Source organism: Grampus griseus (genome assembly GCF_964374135.1).
Source record: "Grampus griseus genome assembly, chromosome: 2".
Taxonomy (NCBI): Eukaryota; Metazoa; Chordata; class Mammalia; order Artiodactyla; family Delphinidae; genus Grampus; species Grampus griseus.
In genome coordinates this window covers 32721722-32741991 of record NC_139018.1, presented here as the reverse complement: position 1 = coordinate 32741991, position 20270 = coordinate 32721722, and the positions used below count along the sequence as shown (strand labels likewise).

The 20270-nt window shown below is 48.6% G+C and overlaps 1 protein-coding gene across 1 annotated transcript in view; it reads left to right on the top strand.

Annotated features, from left to right (window-relative positions):
• Positions 1 to 20270, top strand: part of GALNT16 (polypeptide N-acetylgalactosaminyltransferase 16) — a 98139-nt gene that overhangs the window by 54601 nt on the left and 23268 nt on the right. Inside the window, exons 2-5 of the mRNA XM_082682050.1 lie at positions 15881 to 16038; positions 17612 to 17710; positions 18885 to 18952; positions 19506 to 19571. Of these exons, the coding sequence (XP_082538176.1) occupies positions 15881 to 16038; positions 17612 to 17710; positions 18885 to 18952; positions 19506 to 19571 (391 nt within the window). The remainder of the gene's footprint in view (positions 1 to 15880; positions 16039 to 17611; positions 17711 to 18884; positions 18953 to 19505; positions 19572 to 20270) is intronic.

Genomic DNA, 20270 nt, shown 5'->3' with positions numbered 1-20270 from the left:
CGGCCACTTTGTATATTGTACCTAGATAAAATGCTGGGCTGCAGGGGAGGTGAGAGTCCAGAGCATGGTCGTGTGGAGGGGACAAGTTGTACCTGTCCCAGCGGTGGCCCTTGAAGAAAGTTGCCCACGAGGCAGGCTTCTTTTTCCAGTTCCCCTTCCCAGCCTCCTTTTTCTTTATGTTTAACTTGATTTTAAAAGTCTGCCTTGTTAAAGAAGATGTGGCACATATATACAATGGAATATTACTCAGCCATAAAAAGAAATGAAATTGAGTTATTTGTAGTGAGGTGGATGGACCTAGAGTCTGTCATACAGAGTGAAGTAAGTCAGAAAGAGAAAAACAAATACCGTATGCTAACACATATATATGGAATCTAAAAAAGAAAAATGGTCATGAAGAACCTAGGGGCAAGACGGGAATAAAGATGCAGACCTACTAGAGAATGGACTTGAGGATATGGGAAGGGGGAAGGGTAAGCTGGGACAAAATGAGAGAGTGGCATGGACATATATACACTACCAAATATAAAATAGATAGCTAGTGGGAAGCAGCCACATAGCACAGGGAGATCAGCTCGGTGCTTTGTGACCACCTAGAGGAGTGGGATAGGGAGGGTGGGGGGGAGACGCAAGAGGGAGGGGATATGGGGATATATGTATATGCATAGCTGATTCACTTTGTTATAAAGCAGAAACTAACACACCATTGTAAAGCAATTATACTCCAATAAAGACGTTAAAAAAAGAAAAAGTCTGCCTTGGGAATTCCCTGGCGGTCCAGTTGTTAGGACTCTGCGCTTTCACTGCTGAGGGCCTGGGTTCAATCCCTGGTCAGGAAACTAAGAACCCACAAGCCGCACGGTGTGACCAGAAAAAAAAAAAAAAAGTCTGCCGCTGTCATGCTTTATCCCATTGATGGGTCTAACCTAATTATTTAATTACATTAGTCATGAACCACAGGTAAAGTACTTCTTAACGTGACCCACAATGCCAATAACGTACTGCATCAGCCACTACACAGATTTGGCTCTCTGTTCTGAAAAGTGTTACAAACTGAGGTGCTCAGCCCATGATCAGGGCCTTGCTGAGTGCTAATGGGTTGAATTTTATCCTGGCCCAGCTGGTCCCGACCTCAGTGTTGAGACGGGAGGCTATTGCCGCCTTCAAAATCGTCGTACTCTTTATGTTCTATGTGTTACCTGGCCCATTATTGCTTTTATTTTTTCAGTTAATATCTGACAGGTTCAAGTTCAATAGATTCTGAATATGAAACACCAGAAGTGCAACGATAACTTACAAACATTGACATATTACACCTGTGTGACTAGAGCAGAACGGGGTGGTGACCCCCACCGTATGTTGGCCAAGAGGGTGTGTGTTGGGCCTGGGGAGCCCTGAGAGCTGTCGCGGCAGTTCTTTCCGCTGACATCCTTTCTCTCAGCTGCAGAGCGTGGCAGTGTTGTTTGGGGGATTGAGAACGATCCAGCAGACAAGAACCTGAAGGGGAATCAACTTTGTCCCCCTTTTGATGTGACTGCAGCTCAAGGTCACCAGGACCCTGGAGGCATCCCTGACTGGAAAGACCAAGCAGGGCCTGGGCTGACCTGAGGAGATCTGGTTATGTGCTGTTTTGGTCTGAGTAATACAAACTCTTACGCTTTCCGTTTTTCTGTCTTCTTTCTAGCCGTAAGCAGAGAAGTGTTTCCATGCTCATGTTAGGCCAAGAGATGACAGCACTGGGCAGGTCCCCATCAGAGTCATGAACTGATGCTTTGAACCCTGAGCCCAGGAGGGAGGCCGCCTCTGGCCTGCACTTGTCAGGGCCTGGCTGTGGAGCTGAGGGACTCAGAGTTGGAAGTGGGATGCCAAGCACATCTGGCCCAGAGTAGTCTGAAGGCACACAGAGGTAGCTTTGTGTTTAGGCTTTCCAGACGGACCGCCTCTATTCTAGTCCCAGCCCAGCCACTCAGCAGCTGTGTGACCTTGGGCTTGTTGTTTTACCTCTCTGGGCCTCAGTTTCCACCTCTGTAAAATAAGGGTAAGAAGAGCACCTATTTGGCAATAAGACTACTTGAAGATAGAAATAAGCACCTCGTATAGCATCCAGCTTATGGTAGGCCCTCAGTGAGCAGACAGTATCGGTTCAGATTAGAAGAGGCCTAATCTTTCCTCATGTTCTGCAGCAGCTGTGGCTGGGAGGGTCAGGCAGAGATCTAGTACCCTTCACAGACCCAGGAATGCTCTACTCAAGCTGGGTAAACTGATAAGCAGGTGGAAACTGAGCTATCACACCACGTATTCCTAGCATGGACCACCTTCAGAATCCCTCCATCCCTACATGGCCTCTGGGCTGGGTAAAGAGTGGGAAATGAGACTCAGAGAGCTTGACTGGGCCTGGAAGCTTCCTGGATCTGAACACAGGTGGTCTGGAACAGTGGGCCTGATGCCTTGTCCCAGCCTTAAATAGAGGATCCTAGTTGGCTCAGATATCTAAGAGGATGGGAAACGTGCCCTGTCTCTTTCTTGGTGAGATCACCATAGCCACTAGAACTCCTTCTTGGTGAGACCACTGGTATCATAAAGCTGTGCAGTCATTAGCACCCTGGAGAAGTCAGGTCATGGTGGGAAATCTAACTGGAAGTTCAAGGTGGGCCTCCCAGGCAGCCCCTACCTTGTGCTCCTTGGTATGAAATTGAGCTAGAACCTCCCAGGCCTGTGAGCATAAGTGTTGCAAGGTGGGATTTCTATAGTAGCCTTGGGGGCTCTAGCTGAGTTGCAGCTGGCTCTGCTGATGGTGAAGCTCTGGGTCAGTACAAATAGAGGCCAGAAAACCAGACTCACGGTGAGGCTCCTGGGAAGGGGTCGGGGGAGATGGCCTAGGTCCCTCCTCGATCTTGGTCTTGTGATTTTAGCAGCCCATGACTAGCCGTCGCTCACCACCCTGCATCCATTCGAAGCAGCTGCTCAGCCTTGGTAGCACATTGGAACACCTGGAGAGCTTTAAGAACCCCTGATGCTTGTGACCCACCCCTAGAGGTTCTGATTTAATTAGTCTTGGGTGGGGCTTGGACGTCAGGATGTTAAAAATCTTCCCACGTGATTCTAATGTACAGCCAGGGTTGAGAGTCACTGCTAAAAAGACAGGCAAGCTAATGATAATTAATATATAATTTATGTGCCAGTTACCATGCTAAATATATTATCTATATTATCTCCTTTAATCCTCACCCTAATCCCCATTTTCCAGATGAAGAAGCATGCTCAGAAAGGGTAGGTGACTTTCCAAGGCCAGAGAGCAATAAGCACTGACATTTTATCCCAGGGCCATGGGATTTCAAAGCCCAGGCTGGTAACCCCTATGACAACTACTTTTTTTTTTTTTTTTTTGCGGTACGCGGGCCTCTCACTGTTGTGGCCTCTCCCGTTGTGGAGCACAGGCTCCGGACGCGCAGGCTCAGCGGCCACGGCTCACGGGTCCAGCCGCTCCACAGCATGTGGGATCTTCCCAGACCGGGGCACGAACCCGTGTCCCCTGCATCGGCAGGCAGACTCTCAACCACTGCGCCACCAGGGAAGCCCTATGACAACTACTTTTGAGGCAATGTGTAAAGGAAGATGGGGACACATCTGGGGCAGGCCCTTGGTAACCTTAGGTGAGTTCCGCCTGTGCCCAAGCTGAGGTTGCCAGCCTGGTGCCGCCCCTGGCATCTTGTCTGGTTGAGCAGGGGCACTGGCTGTCCAAGAGGGGATGGCTGCTTCCGCAGAACCCAGCAGCTTGCGGGGAGACCCAGGGGACCCACCTTTTCACACGGGAGAGGTGGAACCCAAGCCTGTGCTCTCCGAGATGGTGACTCATGCTCTGTTTCCCAGCTCTCCTGATGAATGGCAGTCTTTCAACTTGGGACACAGCATCAGATGAAATTTTTGTCCTAGGGGAGTCGGGAGTGGTTGGGAATCACATTTTGTTCGCCAGGTGTTTGGCGTTTAAAGCAGACTCAGAAAAAAAAAGTCAGGAGTCATCCATAAAATAGGACCAGAGCCTTTTTATTTGCAGTTTCAGTGACTTTAGTGAAAGGCAAACAGCAGGTACCTGTTTCACTGGCAATAAAAGGAAATTGGGCAGCAGTCATTTAAAAGGGGTTCGAGTTGTTTAAATCTGAAATTTAGGGGTACATGTGCGTATAGGTTCAAAGAAAGTTTACAAGGCTTGGAGATTTGGGTTGAACTGTTTTTGATGAAAATGACTTGGAAAATATTGTCCTTTCTTATTTTCGACCTTCCCCTTGGCTGTTGGTTTCCTAAATTTAGCAGTCAAGAAGAAATAAGCAAATCTAGCTGGAAAAAAACTGATACAAGTCAGGCAGGTTTCATAGTTTAATCGGAGTGATTGACTGAAGATAAAAGTCTCTAAGATGAGAAATAATTCTTCCCATTTTATAAAGCAGAGTCATTATTTCAGCTTAAAAAATTTCAGATGTGATTGACCTTATTGGACATGGAAGTGCTGGATTTGACACTTCCTGAAAAGACAGACTGGTGATGGTTAGGAGGCAGCTGCCTAAACGTCACCAAGAACTCTCGGCAGGAGGCTGGAGGGCTGTGGGAGCCTCATCAGGCTGGCACTCACCATCTTCCCAATGCTTGTTCCTCACCATGGCAACCCAAGGACCTCTTAAGTCGTTGTCCAGATGGAACCCCCTCCTGCCCCCCGCCCTTCCCAAAGCCTGGCCACAGCCCTGCCTGCTGGACAAGGCTAGGAATGCCTCACCTGGCTCTGGGCTCAAGTCCCTGGGCCAGATGCCAGAGAACAGCCTGAAAATCTTGGCATGGATGGCTTTCACCCACACTGTGTCATTGCCATTGGTGGCTCATTTATGGGTTTTTGGTTTTGATTTTTGTTTCTTACTTCTGGAGAATGGCTTGCTTTTCATTGAAAGGACCGAAGGACTGACATCTCAGAACTTTTGGTTATGAGAGAAGAACAGCCAACTCAAACTAGTTCAAGAGAAAAAAAAAGGACAGATAGGTAGTTAAATAGTTAGATAGACAGATATAGAGAGATAGAAAAGCCCCAAAGTGAACTTGGATCAGATATAATTGGCTCCAGGGACCCCAAACAATATCATTAGAGCTCTTTCTTTCCATCTCTTGGCTCTGATTCTTTCTTCTTGGTTTCATTCTCCAGACAAGATTTCTCCATGTGAGGGGCAGGAAGACGCTCGCCTCCCAAGCTGACCAGTGATGACAAAAAGAGCTCAGTTTACAGAAAAGTCTCAGGGTGGATTCTGATTGGCCCCGATTGAGTCAAATGACCGTTCCTGAACCAGTCCCCTGCGTCTGGGGGTGCAGTGACAAGATCACCCTAGCCTGGGTCTTGTGCCCACCCCATGGTGGTGATTGAGGTGTTGGTGGGATGGGAAGACAGTGATTAACAGCCTTGCCAGGAGCATGTGAGTGAGGAGGTCCCTAAGACGAGCAAAACCACCCTCACCTTCTTGGTCCACTTCAACTCCAAGCGTGTGTGAGCTGAGTGTGGGGAGCGGGGGAGGGGGGCAGGGGGGCCAGGAGATGCTTGTCGGCATGACAACTCATCACTCACATACTCATTAGCCATTGTTTTCCAGTCGCATGGGGCACTGTTCTGGGCTTTGGGGTCCAGCATTAAACAAAACAGACAATCCCTGCCCTGGTGAAGCTTATATTCTTGTAGGAAGAAGGAGTCAAAAAGATAACATTAATAACAAAAGTGCACATCGAACATCCGATGATGCTACGTGCTATAAGGAAAACCAAAGCAGGCGGGAGGATGGGGAAGGCGAGGGTGGGGCTGAGGCCACAGTTTCACAGATGGTGGCTGGGGAAGGCTCACAGAGGAGCCAGGTTTGAGCAGAGCCCTGCAGGGGGTGAAGGAGGGAGCCATGCAGACAACTGGGAGAAAAGCCTCCCAGAAAGGAAGCAGAAGGAATAAAGGGGCTAAGGAGAAGGTGCTGGCAGGCTCAAGGAACCTCAGGAGGCCAGTGTGGCTGGAGCAGAGCTAGGCAGGGGGCAACAGTAGAAGCTGAGTCCAGCGAGGTGACAGGGCATCCGCTCCTGGGCCGTTGTGAGCTCTGGGGCTTGTGCCCTGAGGGAGAGTGAAAGCCACCGGAGGTCACGTGTGGTGTCAGAGGATCCCATTTGTCCACTGTGGTTTTCTCCCCACTTGATTGTAAGTAAGGTGAGAGCAGGGACACTGTCTAGGTATCCATTCCTTCATTCACTCCGTATTCATTCCTTTTTTCAGTAAACATCTGCTCAATACCTACTATGTGCCAGGTGCTAGGAGCTCACTATCTAGTGGAAAAGAAAGAGAAGTAAAGCACAGATGTCAGTGCCATGTGGTATAAGAATTCCACAGACAGCCCCAAATGCCCTCACCCCCTCCAGAAAGGACAGCAGTGCGAGTCCTCCTATCCAGTGGCTCCGACTGGCTCCAAGCCCAGGATCTCGGGTCTCTCAGGCTGATCCAGATATATCTCCTTATGGTCCCGCAGCCTAGAGCCAAAGGATGTATTTACCCCTCACCGATATGCTTAGTAAGCAGTGTGGCTGGGAGAACAGGATCACACAACACACTTCCCCTTTGGAAGAGGGGAGCAGGGAGGCGGCATTCACTGGCCACCAGTGCCTGGTGCCTGCGCCATCACCGGACTCCTGCCCCAGCCGGGGTGGGGTGGGCGAGGTTCCATGGCCAGTTCTCCAGCTACCCGTGATCTGAGTTTGAGAGTGGAGGTTTCTTCATGATCCTCCATGGCCATGCCTGGCATGGGATGGGGGAGGAAAGGGGAGTGACCTAGATTCCTAGATTTCTCTTCTGGGGGCCATACTTTTTGTTTATTTTCATCCTCCCAGCTTCTTGCACAGTGTCTGCACAAACTAGACTTTCAGTAAATAATCTGTTGATTTAACACTAGTGGCATGTGCATAGGACACTGCCTGTGAGACCCAGGGCGGGGGTCTGCTTCAGGCTGTGGAGCATGGGGGAGGGCACTAGGGGTGACCCCTGGATTTGTCACCTGGAGGACCAGCAGGGTGGGACTGCCCACCTCTGCAACAGGCAGCACAGAAGAAGCAGCTGCTTTGGGGATGGATGAAGAATTCATTTTGAGGCATTGAGTTAGAGGTAGCCACTGGGACACCCAAAGGCCTGGAAGTCTCAGAATCAAAGACCAGGGCCAAAGGGAAAGGAGAGTTCAAGAACTGGAGGGAAATGAGCTGTGGTGTGGGTGTGTGGATAGATATCAGGTAGAAGAGCTCAGGGCAGTGACTGGGGTGAGGCCAGAGAGGGACTGGATAGAGGGGTCACATCCTATCCTGCCTCGGTATCGCCTCCACTCCGCTGCCGCAGGGCCAACTGATGTTTCAGCTCTAAACCCTGGGGATGCTGGGTCAACGTGAAAGCAGAGCTGAGACCTCTGGGAGGGAGCAGACCCTTGTGCCCTTCTTCACAAGGTGTGTCACAGGTGAAGGGTCTAACCTCGGAGGAGGGTTGGACCATCAGAGGCTACAGGTCTGAGGGAGGGAGAAGCAGACGCATCTTTGAGGATATCTAGCTCAGTTTTGAGTTCCTGAGAGGAACTTCTCTAGAGATGCTCTTCCACAGCCTTCTCTGTGGCCCTGAAGAGGCTTTGAATGAGGCGCAGGAAGGCAGCAGGCTGGGGATGGGGACAGTGTCAGAACCATTTCTTCCCCTTCCTGGCACATAGGTGGTGCTCAGCGGAGTTTTGCTGAATGAATGGGTGGATGAATGAATGAGCAAGTGGAGTCAAGCCTCTGTAAACAAGTGAATGAATGATCAGGTGATCCTTGGAACTTGCAGAAGGGTGTCCTAGTGTCCGGTAGCTGGTGGCTCTCGATCAATGTTTACTGGGCAATGGATGAGTGTGGGTTGAGAGCTAGGAGGTTTCCTGACCCACAGCGTGGCCATAAGTCCTAAATAAATAAGCATGGTTATTTCTCTCAGTTGACTGGCGGGGTTAATTCATTGGCACGCTCTCCCTTTGGGAGCTTCTGCAATTTTTTTTCTTATTTTAGCTCCTCCACCATCAGCTGGAGGCCGCTTTCCATTTGCCTGATCCCGGGCTAGGTGGACGTGGGGGGCAGAGTTAGCACCCACTCTTTTCTCTGGTGGGAAGGGCACAAAGGAACCCTCATCCTCACTCTCACAGTTAACAGCGTGGGTCCTTCTAGCAATCCAGGATTCAAGCCAGAACCTTCTTCCTCTCTTTCTCCTCCCCACTACCTCCTTCCTTCACTCCTTCTCTCTATTTTTTTTTAGATGTCCTTACCTTTTTTTTTGTTAATTTTTGAATTTTATTTTATTTATTTTTTTATACAGCAGGTTCTTATTAGTTATCCATTTTATACACATTAGTGTATATATGTCAACCCTAATCTCCCAATTCATCCCACCACCAACACCCCCTGCCACTTTCCCCCCTCAGTGTCCATACTTATGTTCTCTGCATCTGTGTCTCAATTTCTGCCCTGCAAACCGGTTCATCTGTACCATTTTTCTAGGTTCCACATATATGCGTTAATATACGATAGTTGTTTTTCTCTTTCTGACTTACTTCACTCTGTATGACAGTCTCTAGATCCATCCACATCTCTACAAATGACCCAGTTTTGTCCCTTTTTATGGCTGAGTAATATTCCATTGTATATATGTACCACATCATCTTTATCCATTCGTCTGTCAATGGGCATTTAGGTTGCTTCCATGACCTGGCTATTGTAAATAGTGCTGCAATGAACATTGGGGTGCATGTGTCTTTTTGAATTATGGTTTTCTCTGGGTATATGCCCAGTAGTGGAATTGCTGGGTCATATGGTAATTCTATTTTCAGTTTTTTCAGGAACCTCCATACTGTTCTCCACAGTGGCTGTATCAAATTACATTCCCACCAACAGTGCAAGAGGGTTCCCTTTTCTCCACACCCTCTCCAGCATTTGTTGTTTGTAGATTGTCTGATGATGCCCATTCTAAATGGTGTGAAGTGATACCTCAGTGTAGTTTTGATTTGCATTTCTCTAATAATTAGTGATGTTGAGCAGCTTTTCATGTGCTTCTTGGCCATCTGTATGTCTTCTTTGGAGAAATGTCTATTTAGGTCTTCTGCCCATTTTTGGATTCAGTTGTCTGTTTTGTTAATATGAGCTGCATGAGCTGTTTATATATTTTGGAGATTAATCCTTTGTCCATTGATTCGTTTGCAAATATTTTCTCCCATTCTGAGGGTTGTCTTCTCGTCTTGTTTGTAGTTTCTTTTGCTTTGCAAAAGCTTTTAAGTTTCATTAGGTCCCATTTGTTTATTTTTGTTTCCATTACTCTAGGAGCTGGGTCAAAAAAGATCTTGCTGGGATTTATGTCAAAACGTGTTCTTCCTATGTTTTCCTCTAAGAGTTTTATAGTGTCCCGTCTTACATTTAGGTCTCTAATCCATTTTGAGTTTATTTTTCTGTATGGTGTTAGGGAGTGTTCTAATTTCATTCTTTTACATGTAGCTGTCCAGTTTTCCCAGCACCACTTATTGAAGAGAGTGTCTTTTCTCCATTGTATATCCTTGCCTCCTTTGTCATAGATTAGTTGACCGTAGATGTGTGGGTTTATCTCTGGGCTTTCTATCCTGTTCCATTGACCTATATTTCTGCTTTTGTGCCAGTACCATATTGTCTTGATTACTATAGCTTTGTGGTGTAGTCTGAAGTCAGGGAGTCTGATTCCTCCAGCTCCGTTTTTTTCCCTCAAGACTGCTTTGGCTATTCAGGGTCTTTTGTGTCTCCATACAAATTTCAAGATTTTTTGTTCTAGTTCTGTAAAAAATGCCATTGGTGGGCTTCCCTGGTGGTGAGTGGTTGAGAGTCTGCCTGCCGATACAGGGGATACGGGTTCGTGCCCCGGTCCGGGAAGATCCCACATGCCGCAGAGCAGCTGGGCCCGTGAGCCATGCTGCTGAGTCTGCGCATCCAGAGCCTGTGCTCCGCAATGGGAGAGGCCACAACAGTGAGAGGCCCACGTACCACAAAAAAAAAAAAAAAAAATGCCATTGGTAATTTGATAGGGATTGCATTGAATCTGTAGACTGCTTTCGGTAGTATAGTCATTTTCCCGGTATTGATTCTTCCTATCCAAGAACATGGTATATCTCTCCATCTGTTTGTATCATCTTTAATTTCTTTCATCAGTGTCTTATAGTTTTCTGCATACAGGTCTTTTATCTCCCTAAGTAAGTTTACTCCTAGGTATTTTATTCTTTTTGTTACAATGCTAAATGGGAGTTTTTCCTTAATTTCTCTTTCAGATTTTTCATCATTAGTGTATAGGAATGCAAGAGATTTCTGTGCATTAATATTGTATCCTGCAACTTTACCAGATTCATTGATTAGCTCTAGTAGTTTTCTGGTGGCATCTTTAGGATTCTCTATGCATAGTATCATGTCATCTGCCAACAGTGACAGTTTAACTTCTTCTTTTCCAATTTGTATTCCTTTTATTTCGTTTTCTTCTCTGATTGCCGTGGCTAGGTCTTCCAAAACTATGTTGAATAATAGTGGTGAGAGTGGACATCCTTGTCTTGTTCCTGATCTTAGAGGAAATGCTTTCAGTTTTTCACCATTGAGAATAATGTTTGTCTTATACGGCCTTTATTATGTTGAGGTAGGTTCCCTGTATGCCCACCTTCTAGAGAGTTTTTATCATAACTGGGTGTTGAATTTTGTCAAAACCTTTTTCTGCATCTATGGAGATGATCATATGGTTTTTCTTCTTCAATTTGTTAATATGGTGTATTACTTTGATTGATTTGCATCTATAGAAGAATCCTTGCATCCCTGGGATAAATCCCACTTGATCATGGTGTATGATCCTTTTAATGTGTTGTTGGATTCTGTTTGCTAGTATTTTGTTGAGGATTTTTGCATATATATTAATCAGTGATATTGGTTTGTGATTGTCTTTTTCTCTAGTATCTTTGTCTGGTTTTGGTATCAGGGTGATGGTGGCTTCATAGAATGAGTTTGGGAGTGTTCCTTCCTCTGCAATTTTTTGGAACAGTTTGAGAAGGATGGGTGTTAGCTCTTCTCTAAATGTTTGATAGAATTCACCTGTGAAGCCATCTGGTCCTGGACTTTTGTTTGTTGGAAGATTTTAAATCACAGTTTTAATTTCATTACTTGTGATTGGTCTGTTCATATCTTCTATTTCTTCCTGGTTCAGTCTTGGAAGGTTATACCTTTCTGAAAATTTGTCCATTTCTTCCAGGTTGCCCATTTTATTGTCATTGAGTTGCTTGTAATAATCTCTTAGGATGCTTTGTAGTTCTGTGGTGTCTGTTGTAACTTTTCCTTTTTCATTTCTAATTTTCTTGATTTGAGTGCTCTCCCTCTTTTTCTTGATGAGTCTGGCTAATGGTTTATCAATTTTGTTTATCTTCTCAAAGAACCACCTTTTAGTTTTATTGATCTTTGCTATTGTTTTCTTTGTTTCTATTTCATTTATATCAGCTCTGATATTTATGATTTCTTTCCTTATGTTAACTTTGGGTTTTGTTTGTTTTTCTTTCTCTAGTTCCTTTAGGTGTAAGGTTAGATTGTTTATTTGATATTTTTCTTGTTTCTTGAGGTAGGCTTGTCTTGCTATAAACCTCCCTCTTAGAACTGCTTTTGCTGCATCCCATAGGTTTTGGATCATCCTGTTTTCATTGTCATTGGTTTCTAGGTATTTTTTGATTTCCTCTTTGATTTCTTCAGTGATCTCTTGGTTATTTAGTAACGTATTGTTTAGCCTCCATGTGTTTTTTTTTTTTTTACTTTTTTTTCCCTGTAATTGATTTCTAATCACATAGCATTGTGGTCAGAAAAGATGCTTGATATGATTTCAATTTTGTTAAATTTACTGAGGCTTGATTTGTGACCCAAGATGTGATCTATCCTGGAGAATGTTCCATGTGCAGTTGAGAAGAAAGTGTAATCTGCTGTTTTTGGATGGAATGTCCTATAAATATCAATTAAATCTATCTGATCTATTGTGTCATTTAAAGCTTGTGTTTCCCTATTGATTTTCTGTTTGGATGATCTGTCCATTGGTGTAAGTGAGGTGTTAAAGGTCCCCCACTATTATTCTGTTACTGTCGATTTCCTCTTTTATAGCTGTTAGCAGTTGCCTTATGTATTGAGGTGCTCCTATGTTGGGTGCATATAGATTTATAATTGTTATATCTTCTTCTTGGATTGATCCCTTGTTCATTATGTAGTGTCCTTCCTTATCTCTTTTAACATTCTTTATTTTAAAGTCTGTTTTACCTGATATGAGTATTGCTACTCCAGCTTTCTTTTGATTTCCATCTGCATGGAATATCTTTTTCCATCTCCTCACTTTCAGTCTGTATGTGTCCCTAGGTCTGAAGTGGGTCTCTTGTAGACAGCATATATATGGGTGTTGTTTTTGTATCCATTCAGGGAGCCTCAGTCTTTTGGTTGGAGCACTTAATCCATTCACTTTTAAGGTTATTATTGATATGTATGTGTCTATGACCATTTTCTTAATTGTTATGGGTTTTTTTTGGTAGGTCCTTTTCTTCTCTTGTGTTTCCTACTTAGAGAAGTTCCTTTAGCATTTGTTTTGTGGTGCTGAATTCTCTTAGCTTTTGCTTGTATGTAAAGCTTTTGATTTTTCCGTAGAATCTGAATGAGATCCTTGCTGGGTAGAGCAATCTTGGTTGTAGTTTCTTCCCTTTCATCACTTTAAATATGTCATGCCACTCCCTTCTGGCTTGTAGAGTTTCTGCTGAGAAATCAGCTGTTAACCTTATGGGAGTTCCCTTGTATGTTATTTGTTGTTTTTCTCTTGCTGCTTTCAATAATTTTTCTTTGTCTTTAATTTTTGCCAATTTGATTACTATGTGTCTCGGCATGTTTCTCCTTGGGTTTATCCTGTCTGGGACTCTTCTGTGCTTCCTGGACTTGGGTGGCTATTTCCTTTCCCATGTTAGAGAAGTTTTCGACTATAATCTCTTCAAATATTTTCTCAGGTCCTGTCTCTCTCTCTTCTCCTTCTGGGACCCCTATAATGCAAATGTTGTTGCGTTTAATGTTGTCCCAGAGATCTCTTAGGCTGTCTTCATTTCTTTTCATTGTTTTCTCTTTATTCTGTTCCGTGGCCGTGAATTCCACCATTCTCTCTTCCAGGTCACTTATCCGTTCTTCTGCCTCAGTTATTCTGCTGTTGATTCCCTCTAGTGTGTTTTTCATTTCAGTTATTGTATTGTTCATCTCTGTTTGTTTGTTCTTTAATTCTTCTAGGTCTTTGTTAAACATGTCTTACATCTTCTCGATATTTGCCTCCATTCTTCTTCTGAGGTCCTGGATCATCTTCACTGTCATTATTCTGAATTCTTTTTCTGGAAGGTTGCCTATCTCCACTTCACTTAGTTGTTTTTCTGGGGTTGTATCTTGTTCCTTCATCTGGTACATAGCCCTCTGCCTTTTCATCTTGTCTATCTTTCTGTGAATGTGGTTTTTGTTCCACAGGCTGCAGGATTGTAGTTCTTCTTGCTTCTGCTGTCTGCCCTCTGGTGGATGAGACTATCTAAGAGGCTTGTGCAAGTTTTCTGATGCGAGGGACTGGTGGTGGATAGAGCTGGCTGTTGCTCTGGTTGGCAGAGCTCAGTAAAACTTTAATCCGTTTATTTGCTGATGGGTGGGGCTTGTTTCCCTCCCTGTTGGTTGTTTGGCCTGAGGCCACCCAACACTGGAGCCTACCTGGCTCTTTGGTGGGGCTAATGGCGGACTCTGGGAGGGCTCACGCCAAGGAGTACTTCCCAGAACTTCTGCTGCCAGTGTCCTTGTCCTCACAGTGAGACACAGCCACCCCCCGCCTGTGCAGGAGACCCTCCTACACTAGCAGGTAGGTCTGGTTCAGTCTCCTATGGGGTCACTGCTCCTTCCCCTGGGTCCCAATGGGCACACTACTTTGTGTGTGCCCTCCAAGAGAGGAGCCTCTGTTTCCCCCAGTCCTGTTGAAGTCCTGCAATCAAGTCCCGCTAGGCTTCAAAGTCTGATTCTCTAGGAATTCCTCCTCCTGTTGCCGGACCCCCAGGTTGGGAAGCCTGACGTGGGGCTCAGAACCTTCACTCCAGTGGGTGGACTTCTGTGGTATAAGTGTTCTCCAGTTTGTGAGTCACCCACCCAGCAGTTATGGGATTTGATTTTATTGTGATTGCACCCCTCCTACTGTCTAATTGTGGCTTCTCCTTTGTCTTTGCATGTGGGGTATCTTTTTGGGTGAGTTCCAGTGTCTTCCTGTCGATGATTGTTCAGCACTTAGTTGTGATTCTGGTGCTCTCGCATGAGGGAGTGAGAGCATGTCCTTCTACTCCACCATCTTGAACCAATCCCCTCCTTCCACTCATTCTCTCTTTCCTGCAATGGATTGCGAGTCTGTGGGGACACATCTGTCCAGTCCCCGGCATGGCACCAAATAAGAATATCACAGTGCGGCAGTGCAGCTGTTGTCACCATCCTGAGTATGTGTGTGACACAGGGCTGGGCCCAGTACACATGAGGAAACCTCCCTCACTGGCTGTGACCTCAGGGAGCTCAGGGACTGGTTCCTAGGAGGCATGAACACTACAGAGAGGCAGCCCTAGGAGACAGGCACTCCCCGGAACCTTTGCATTCCTGTCCCATGAGGCTGGGAGCTAGGCTCTCAGGGGAATGTGGAGGCCCTGGGCTGCTGGTGGATCACCCAACACATCCATGTCCTCTCCACAGGTCGAGCTGTCTTCTTGGGACTGTCCCTCTAGAGACTAGGCCTGTGATGGAGTTCTCATGCAGGGATTCTGTGCCTAGACAACTCTCACCCGCCTTCCTGCTGCCCCTGTGGGCCCACAGCTGCTGCCCGGGCTGCTGGTCCAGTGGAAGGGGCGGAGTCGAGATGCACTCACCGTGGATGATATTTCCAGGCAACATCCGGCTGGCAGTGTGTTTCAGATAATGAGATGTCAGCATCCATCCACTCATCCATGCGTCTCAGATGTATCTTTCCCCAGTGACTTTCATGGGGGGACTTTGGGAGCACAAAGCAGGGTGTGGCTAAGAGGAGGGAGGCTGGGCCATGGCATCTGTCATCCATCACTCCCCAGCACTTAAAACCAGGCTGCCCGGGAGGTCTGACGTGAGCTATTTCAGCAGCAAACACAAGTCCCAGAGAAGATGCGTCACTGCCCGTGCATTTGCATCCTAGCAGCTCTGGCATTAGCCTGTGAGGGCCCACCTGACCTCACAGGTGGTTCTCTGGGCAGCATCTCGTCCCAGCGTTGGATGTTTTACTGATCAGGCACCTCCTTCATGCCTAGCCCAGTGTCAGGCCCAGCTTTATCCCTAGGAGACTGTCATTCTGCAGGTTGCTTGGTGACCTCTCAGGACACCTCATCTTGGGGGTCAGGTGCCCTCCAGGTGTCACCATCTCCATATCCAGCGAAGAGCCCTGGTCAAGAGTGTGGGCTTCAGAGTCAGAACAACCATTTTGACTCCAGAAACCTGTGACTCACTAGCTCTGACCTTGAGCTTTTTTATTAATAGGTTTATTTTTTAAGAGCAGTTTTAGGTGCACAAAATTCAGCGGAAGGTACGGAGAGTTCCCATGTACTCCCTGCCCCCACACGTGGGGGTACCGTCACGAGCCTCAGTTTCCTCATCGGTGCAGTGGGGGAAATAACGATCTCCTGCTCACAGGTACAAATGAGGTAATGCAGTTGGGTCCTACCGCGTCGTAAGTGCTTACCACACAGTGGCTACTTTATTCTCTTGCCTGTGGCCCCTCTGATGCTGACCTTTGTCTCAGGTGACAGGAACACCCTCGAAAGGCTTTGATGAGAAGGCGTACCTGGCAGCCAAGCAGCTGAAGCCTGGAGAGGACCCCTACAGACAGCATGCCTTCAACCAGCTGGAGAGCGACAAACTGAGCCCTGACCGGCCCATCCGGGACACGCGCCATTACAGGTGTGGCCTCCATTGTGCCGGTGGAGAAAGAAAGGTGGAGGGAAGGGCCAGCACCAGTTGGCTTTTCTTTCAGTCATGTGGATTTAAGAAATGAGGAAGATTTCCTCAGACTCGGTCCAGCTCTTGAGACATTCAAACCCTTACCATCTGTCGTTTTCCTGACTCATCTTTATTTCATTGACCTCCTGAGAGCCTGAGAGGTCCAAGGAGACTTCCCAGCGAGGCCAGAGAGGCCCCTATATACCTCAGGCTGGAATCCCAGCAAGAGTGACCTGCCAGGGGACCACGGGGAGGTCTGAAGGGGGTAGGCTAGCCTGGCGTTCTTGGTGCCCGTCTGGTGATGTCTGAGGTGAAGGGGGGCCGCCAGCCCTGCCTGCACTGTACAAACAGTAGAGTGCTGTGCGCCGCCCCACTGGTATCCCTCTCCTTCCTCTCTTCCTGCCCCACTGCTGCCACTTCCTCGGCAACTCCCAGAAATGCTCGGCAGTCTTTTGCTTTTTGTTCTCCCAGAGTGGTAGGTGGGAGAGGCCCTAGACCAGGATCAAGGACACCTTCCATGCTGATCCCAGCTCGGACTCTGCTCCGTGTGAGCGGGCAAGTCATCAGCCCCCTCCCTCGTTCAGGCCCTTGTAGTGTCCCGTCTGGAGGATACGAGTCTCCACCTTCAATCTCTCCTCTTGCCATAATGAAAAAACAGTCACCGCTGGAATAGTCAGAGAGCAATTGTAATAAAGAAGTTTGCCATGAAAACTAGCACTGCGGCTGCCTTCCCGCTGCGGCCCCAGGAGCACCAATAAATGCATTCACAGAAGCAGTCGCAGAACCAACAAGGAGGAAGCCTGGCAGGGATGGATCATTTTAATTCCCTTTTCTGAGCATGGGGAAGCCAATGGGCCCAAAATGTGGTGTCTGGAGAAGGCAGAGCGCAGAGCTGCTGGGCGAGGGAGTGAGGTAGGGGGAAGTGGTTTGGTGTCTCCTCAGAGACTCGGTTTCCCCTAGGTGTCCCAGGGCCCGTGGGAAGAGTGGGACTGCTCCCCTGCCTGGTGTCACCACGTGGCTGTTAACGGTGTCAGCGAGAGGGAGGAATTCACGGGAGGGCAGGATGGGAACGATTCCTCTCCAGATCCCACCAGATGTCAGGAGCCGCTACATCCGAAGGAAGAAGCTACAGCGTGTCAGAGACAAAGAGAGGCCATTTTCCCTCTTCTCCCCTCCACCATTCTGTCTCTCTTGGCTGCCCCATCGGGCAGGGAGTTCTGTCTGTTGGTCCAGGGCTTGATCCTGGGGCCTGTGTGGTGCCTATACACGTCGATCCCTCCTCAACACTTCAGTGACTGTGGGGCTCCGAGTGCTCTAGGTCTTTTGTAAAGAGCATCCAGGCCTGGGAAGGTCCCCCAACCCGTGCTTCCCTCCAAGGACTCCAGGCTGGGCGGCCTGAGCGGGGTGGGCATGGGTGTGGAGGCCCAGGGCCCACGCCTGGCTTCAGGGCGCAGCAGGCCAGCCAAAGAGAAGCTTAAGCCTGCCCTGAGATCACTCTCCCAGCTGCCTTCTGACCTCTCTGCTCTCTTCTCAGTTGCCCATCCGTGTCCTATTCGTCGGACTTGCCGGCCACCAGCATCATCATCACCTTCCACAACGAAGCCCGCTCTACCCTCCTGCGCACGGTGAAAAGGTAAGCCCCACCTTGGACCTTTCATCTCCGCGGTGCTGTTCCCCCAGGCCTCGGGGATCTGCTGGGCCCTGGCAGGGGAGGACACTGAGACTGGGTGCTGTGGCCAGACAGCGTGAAGACCAGCGGGCACTGGCAGGGGGGGTTCTGCCCTTCTGAGAGGCTGAGGCTGGTGCATCAGGGTCAGGGAGACCCAAGAAGTCCAACTGTTAGCGAGATGCACAAACACAAGGTCAAGTCCCCAGGACTCGGGCAGAAATGCAGGGGTCAGGAGCCCAGGGCGATGGGGATGGACTTGAGGCCTCAGGTGGATGGATGCCAGCCCAGTAGGCACCTGTCAGCGATTCAGAGAGCGGTGCTCCTCCTGTTCTCCTAAGCTTGGCCCCGTGGTCAAGTCTGACTTCTACTCACCTCATTTCTTAATGAACTTAGATAAGAATAGGATTCGGGGGCTTCCCTGGTGGCACAGTGGTTGAGAGTCCGCCTGCCGATGCAGGGGACACGGGTTCGTGCCCCGGTCCAGGAAGATCCCACATGCCGCGGAGCGGCTGGGCCCGTGAGCCATGGCCGCTGAGCCTGCGCGTCCGGAGCCTGTGCTCCGCGACGGGAGAGGCCACAACAGTGAGAGGCCCGCGTACCGCAAAAAAAAAAAAAAAAAAGAATAGGATTCGGAATGGAGTACCCAGGGATTAAAGAAGTTTAGGTTTCCTTCACCAGGGCGTAAAGGAGGAGGAGGGATGGTGGGAGGGAAAGAGTTGGCAGGGGAGCTTTCTGAGAACACCCCTCCTGACCCATCAGGCCAGAAGGAGCCTTGCTAGCTTTCCAAGCAGACAGCTTCGGGGCCAGCGGGTGTTGTCCTCAGGTGGGCTTGTTAAGCCCAGGTAGCCAGAGCAACTAAGGTCCTGCCTCAACAGCTAAACTAGGGCAGTCCCTACCCCCTATCTGGGGTGGGTCCCAAGTACCTGAGGGTCCAGGCAGCAGGGTCGGCAGGGTCTTGGAGGAGCCTGAGGAACACACTGCCCCTCAGCCATTGACCAGGGCCCGGAAGGTTTGCTAGAAGCTGCCCGTGGCCAGTGTGCTGGCTTCCGAGGTGGGCGGTGGGGGAACCCACGGCAGGAAGAAGGAAGTAGAAGGTGGCCCCTAAATCTGGGCTCCTCTGTCCCCGTCACTCCTCCAGCGTCCTGAACAGAACTCCTGCCAGCCTGATCCAGGAGATCATTCTAGTGGATGACTTCAGTTCAGATCGTAAGTGTGCACCTTCTTTTTTTGCACCCCTTCACACCCCATTTCCCCGGAATGCCAAGGGAAGCGCTCTTGAGGTTGTTCTGGCCATCACAGGCTGACCTCTGCTCCCCACAGGGATCTTCAGTCTTTTCTAGGTGCCCTCCCTGGCTCTGCTCCCTGGTGCAAAAGGAGTGGTGTTGCTTTGATGGGACACCAGTGAGATGACATTAAAAAAAAAATTAAACTGCATCAGCAGCAGCCTTCATTACCACAACTGCCGTGTGCAGAATATTGTCCCCACAATCTAGCGCCGAGGCTGTTGGACCGGTGACAGTGCTGGCGCTCTCTGGTGCCCCCTGGCGGGTAATGCCACAAGTACAGGCAGTCCTCAGTCTGGCCGGGGAGTGGAGGACAGGGCAATCCTTTGGCCAGTGGAGATGGCCACTCTCCTCCATGCCTCGCCTTCCCCTGGGCCTGGTCTGGAGAAGCTCCTGGGAGGTTCCAGTAGTGGTCGAACCACATGTGGTCTGACGTCAATATCTGAATGAGCTTGCTTCCTTCTCTCCACCCTCAGCTGAAGACTGTCTTCTCCTGACCAGGATCACCAAGGTCAAATGCCTGCGCAACGACCGGCGGGAAGGTAAGTTCTTGGACCCTAGGTGCCACCTCAGAGCTCTTTTGATCTAGACTTCTGCACCTCCCCGCTCCCTTTTGGGGCCATGTCATACCAAGCCAGCGTGGTCCTGCTGCCTTCCTGGTGGCCAGGACCAAGGTCTGGGGAAAGACCCTCTTGCTATCTTGGGTCAGCCCCTATCACAGTATGACTTCCGGCTGCCTTCGTTGTCTCTCGTGAGAAATGGGAATAATAATAGTACCCTTTCTGTCCTGCACAGTTGTTTTAAGGATTAAATGCTTTGAGAAAACCACAGGGCAGTATAAAGCAGATGTGACCTCACTTCCAATCAAGAGGTGTTTTGGAGCACCGACTACAGCATAGGATTGTACACGGCACTCTAGGGGACACAAAAGAAGTATAAATGTGGTCCCTGCCCTCGGAGAGCTTATTATGGAGCTGAGGCTGGTTATAATTATATGGGGTAGAAAGGAGATGGAGGAGAGGGGAATGATCGGAGAGGGTGCCTGGATTGGGTGAAGGGGTTGTGAGACAGATGAATAGGGCACAAGGGAGGGCGTTCCAGGCCCAGGGACTCTGCAAGCAAAGGCATCAGTCCGGCCTGGGTACAGGAAGTACTAACAGTCTCTCCCTACGTTTCCTGCATTCTCACCCTGTAGCATTCACTCTGCCCACATTCTCATGTTCAGTCCTCATAACAGCCCA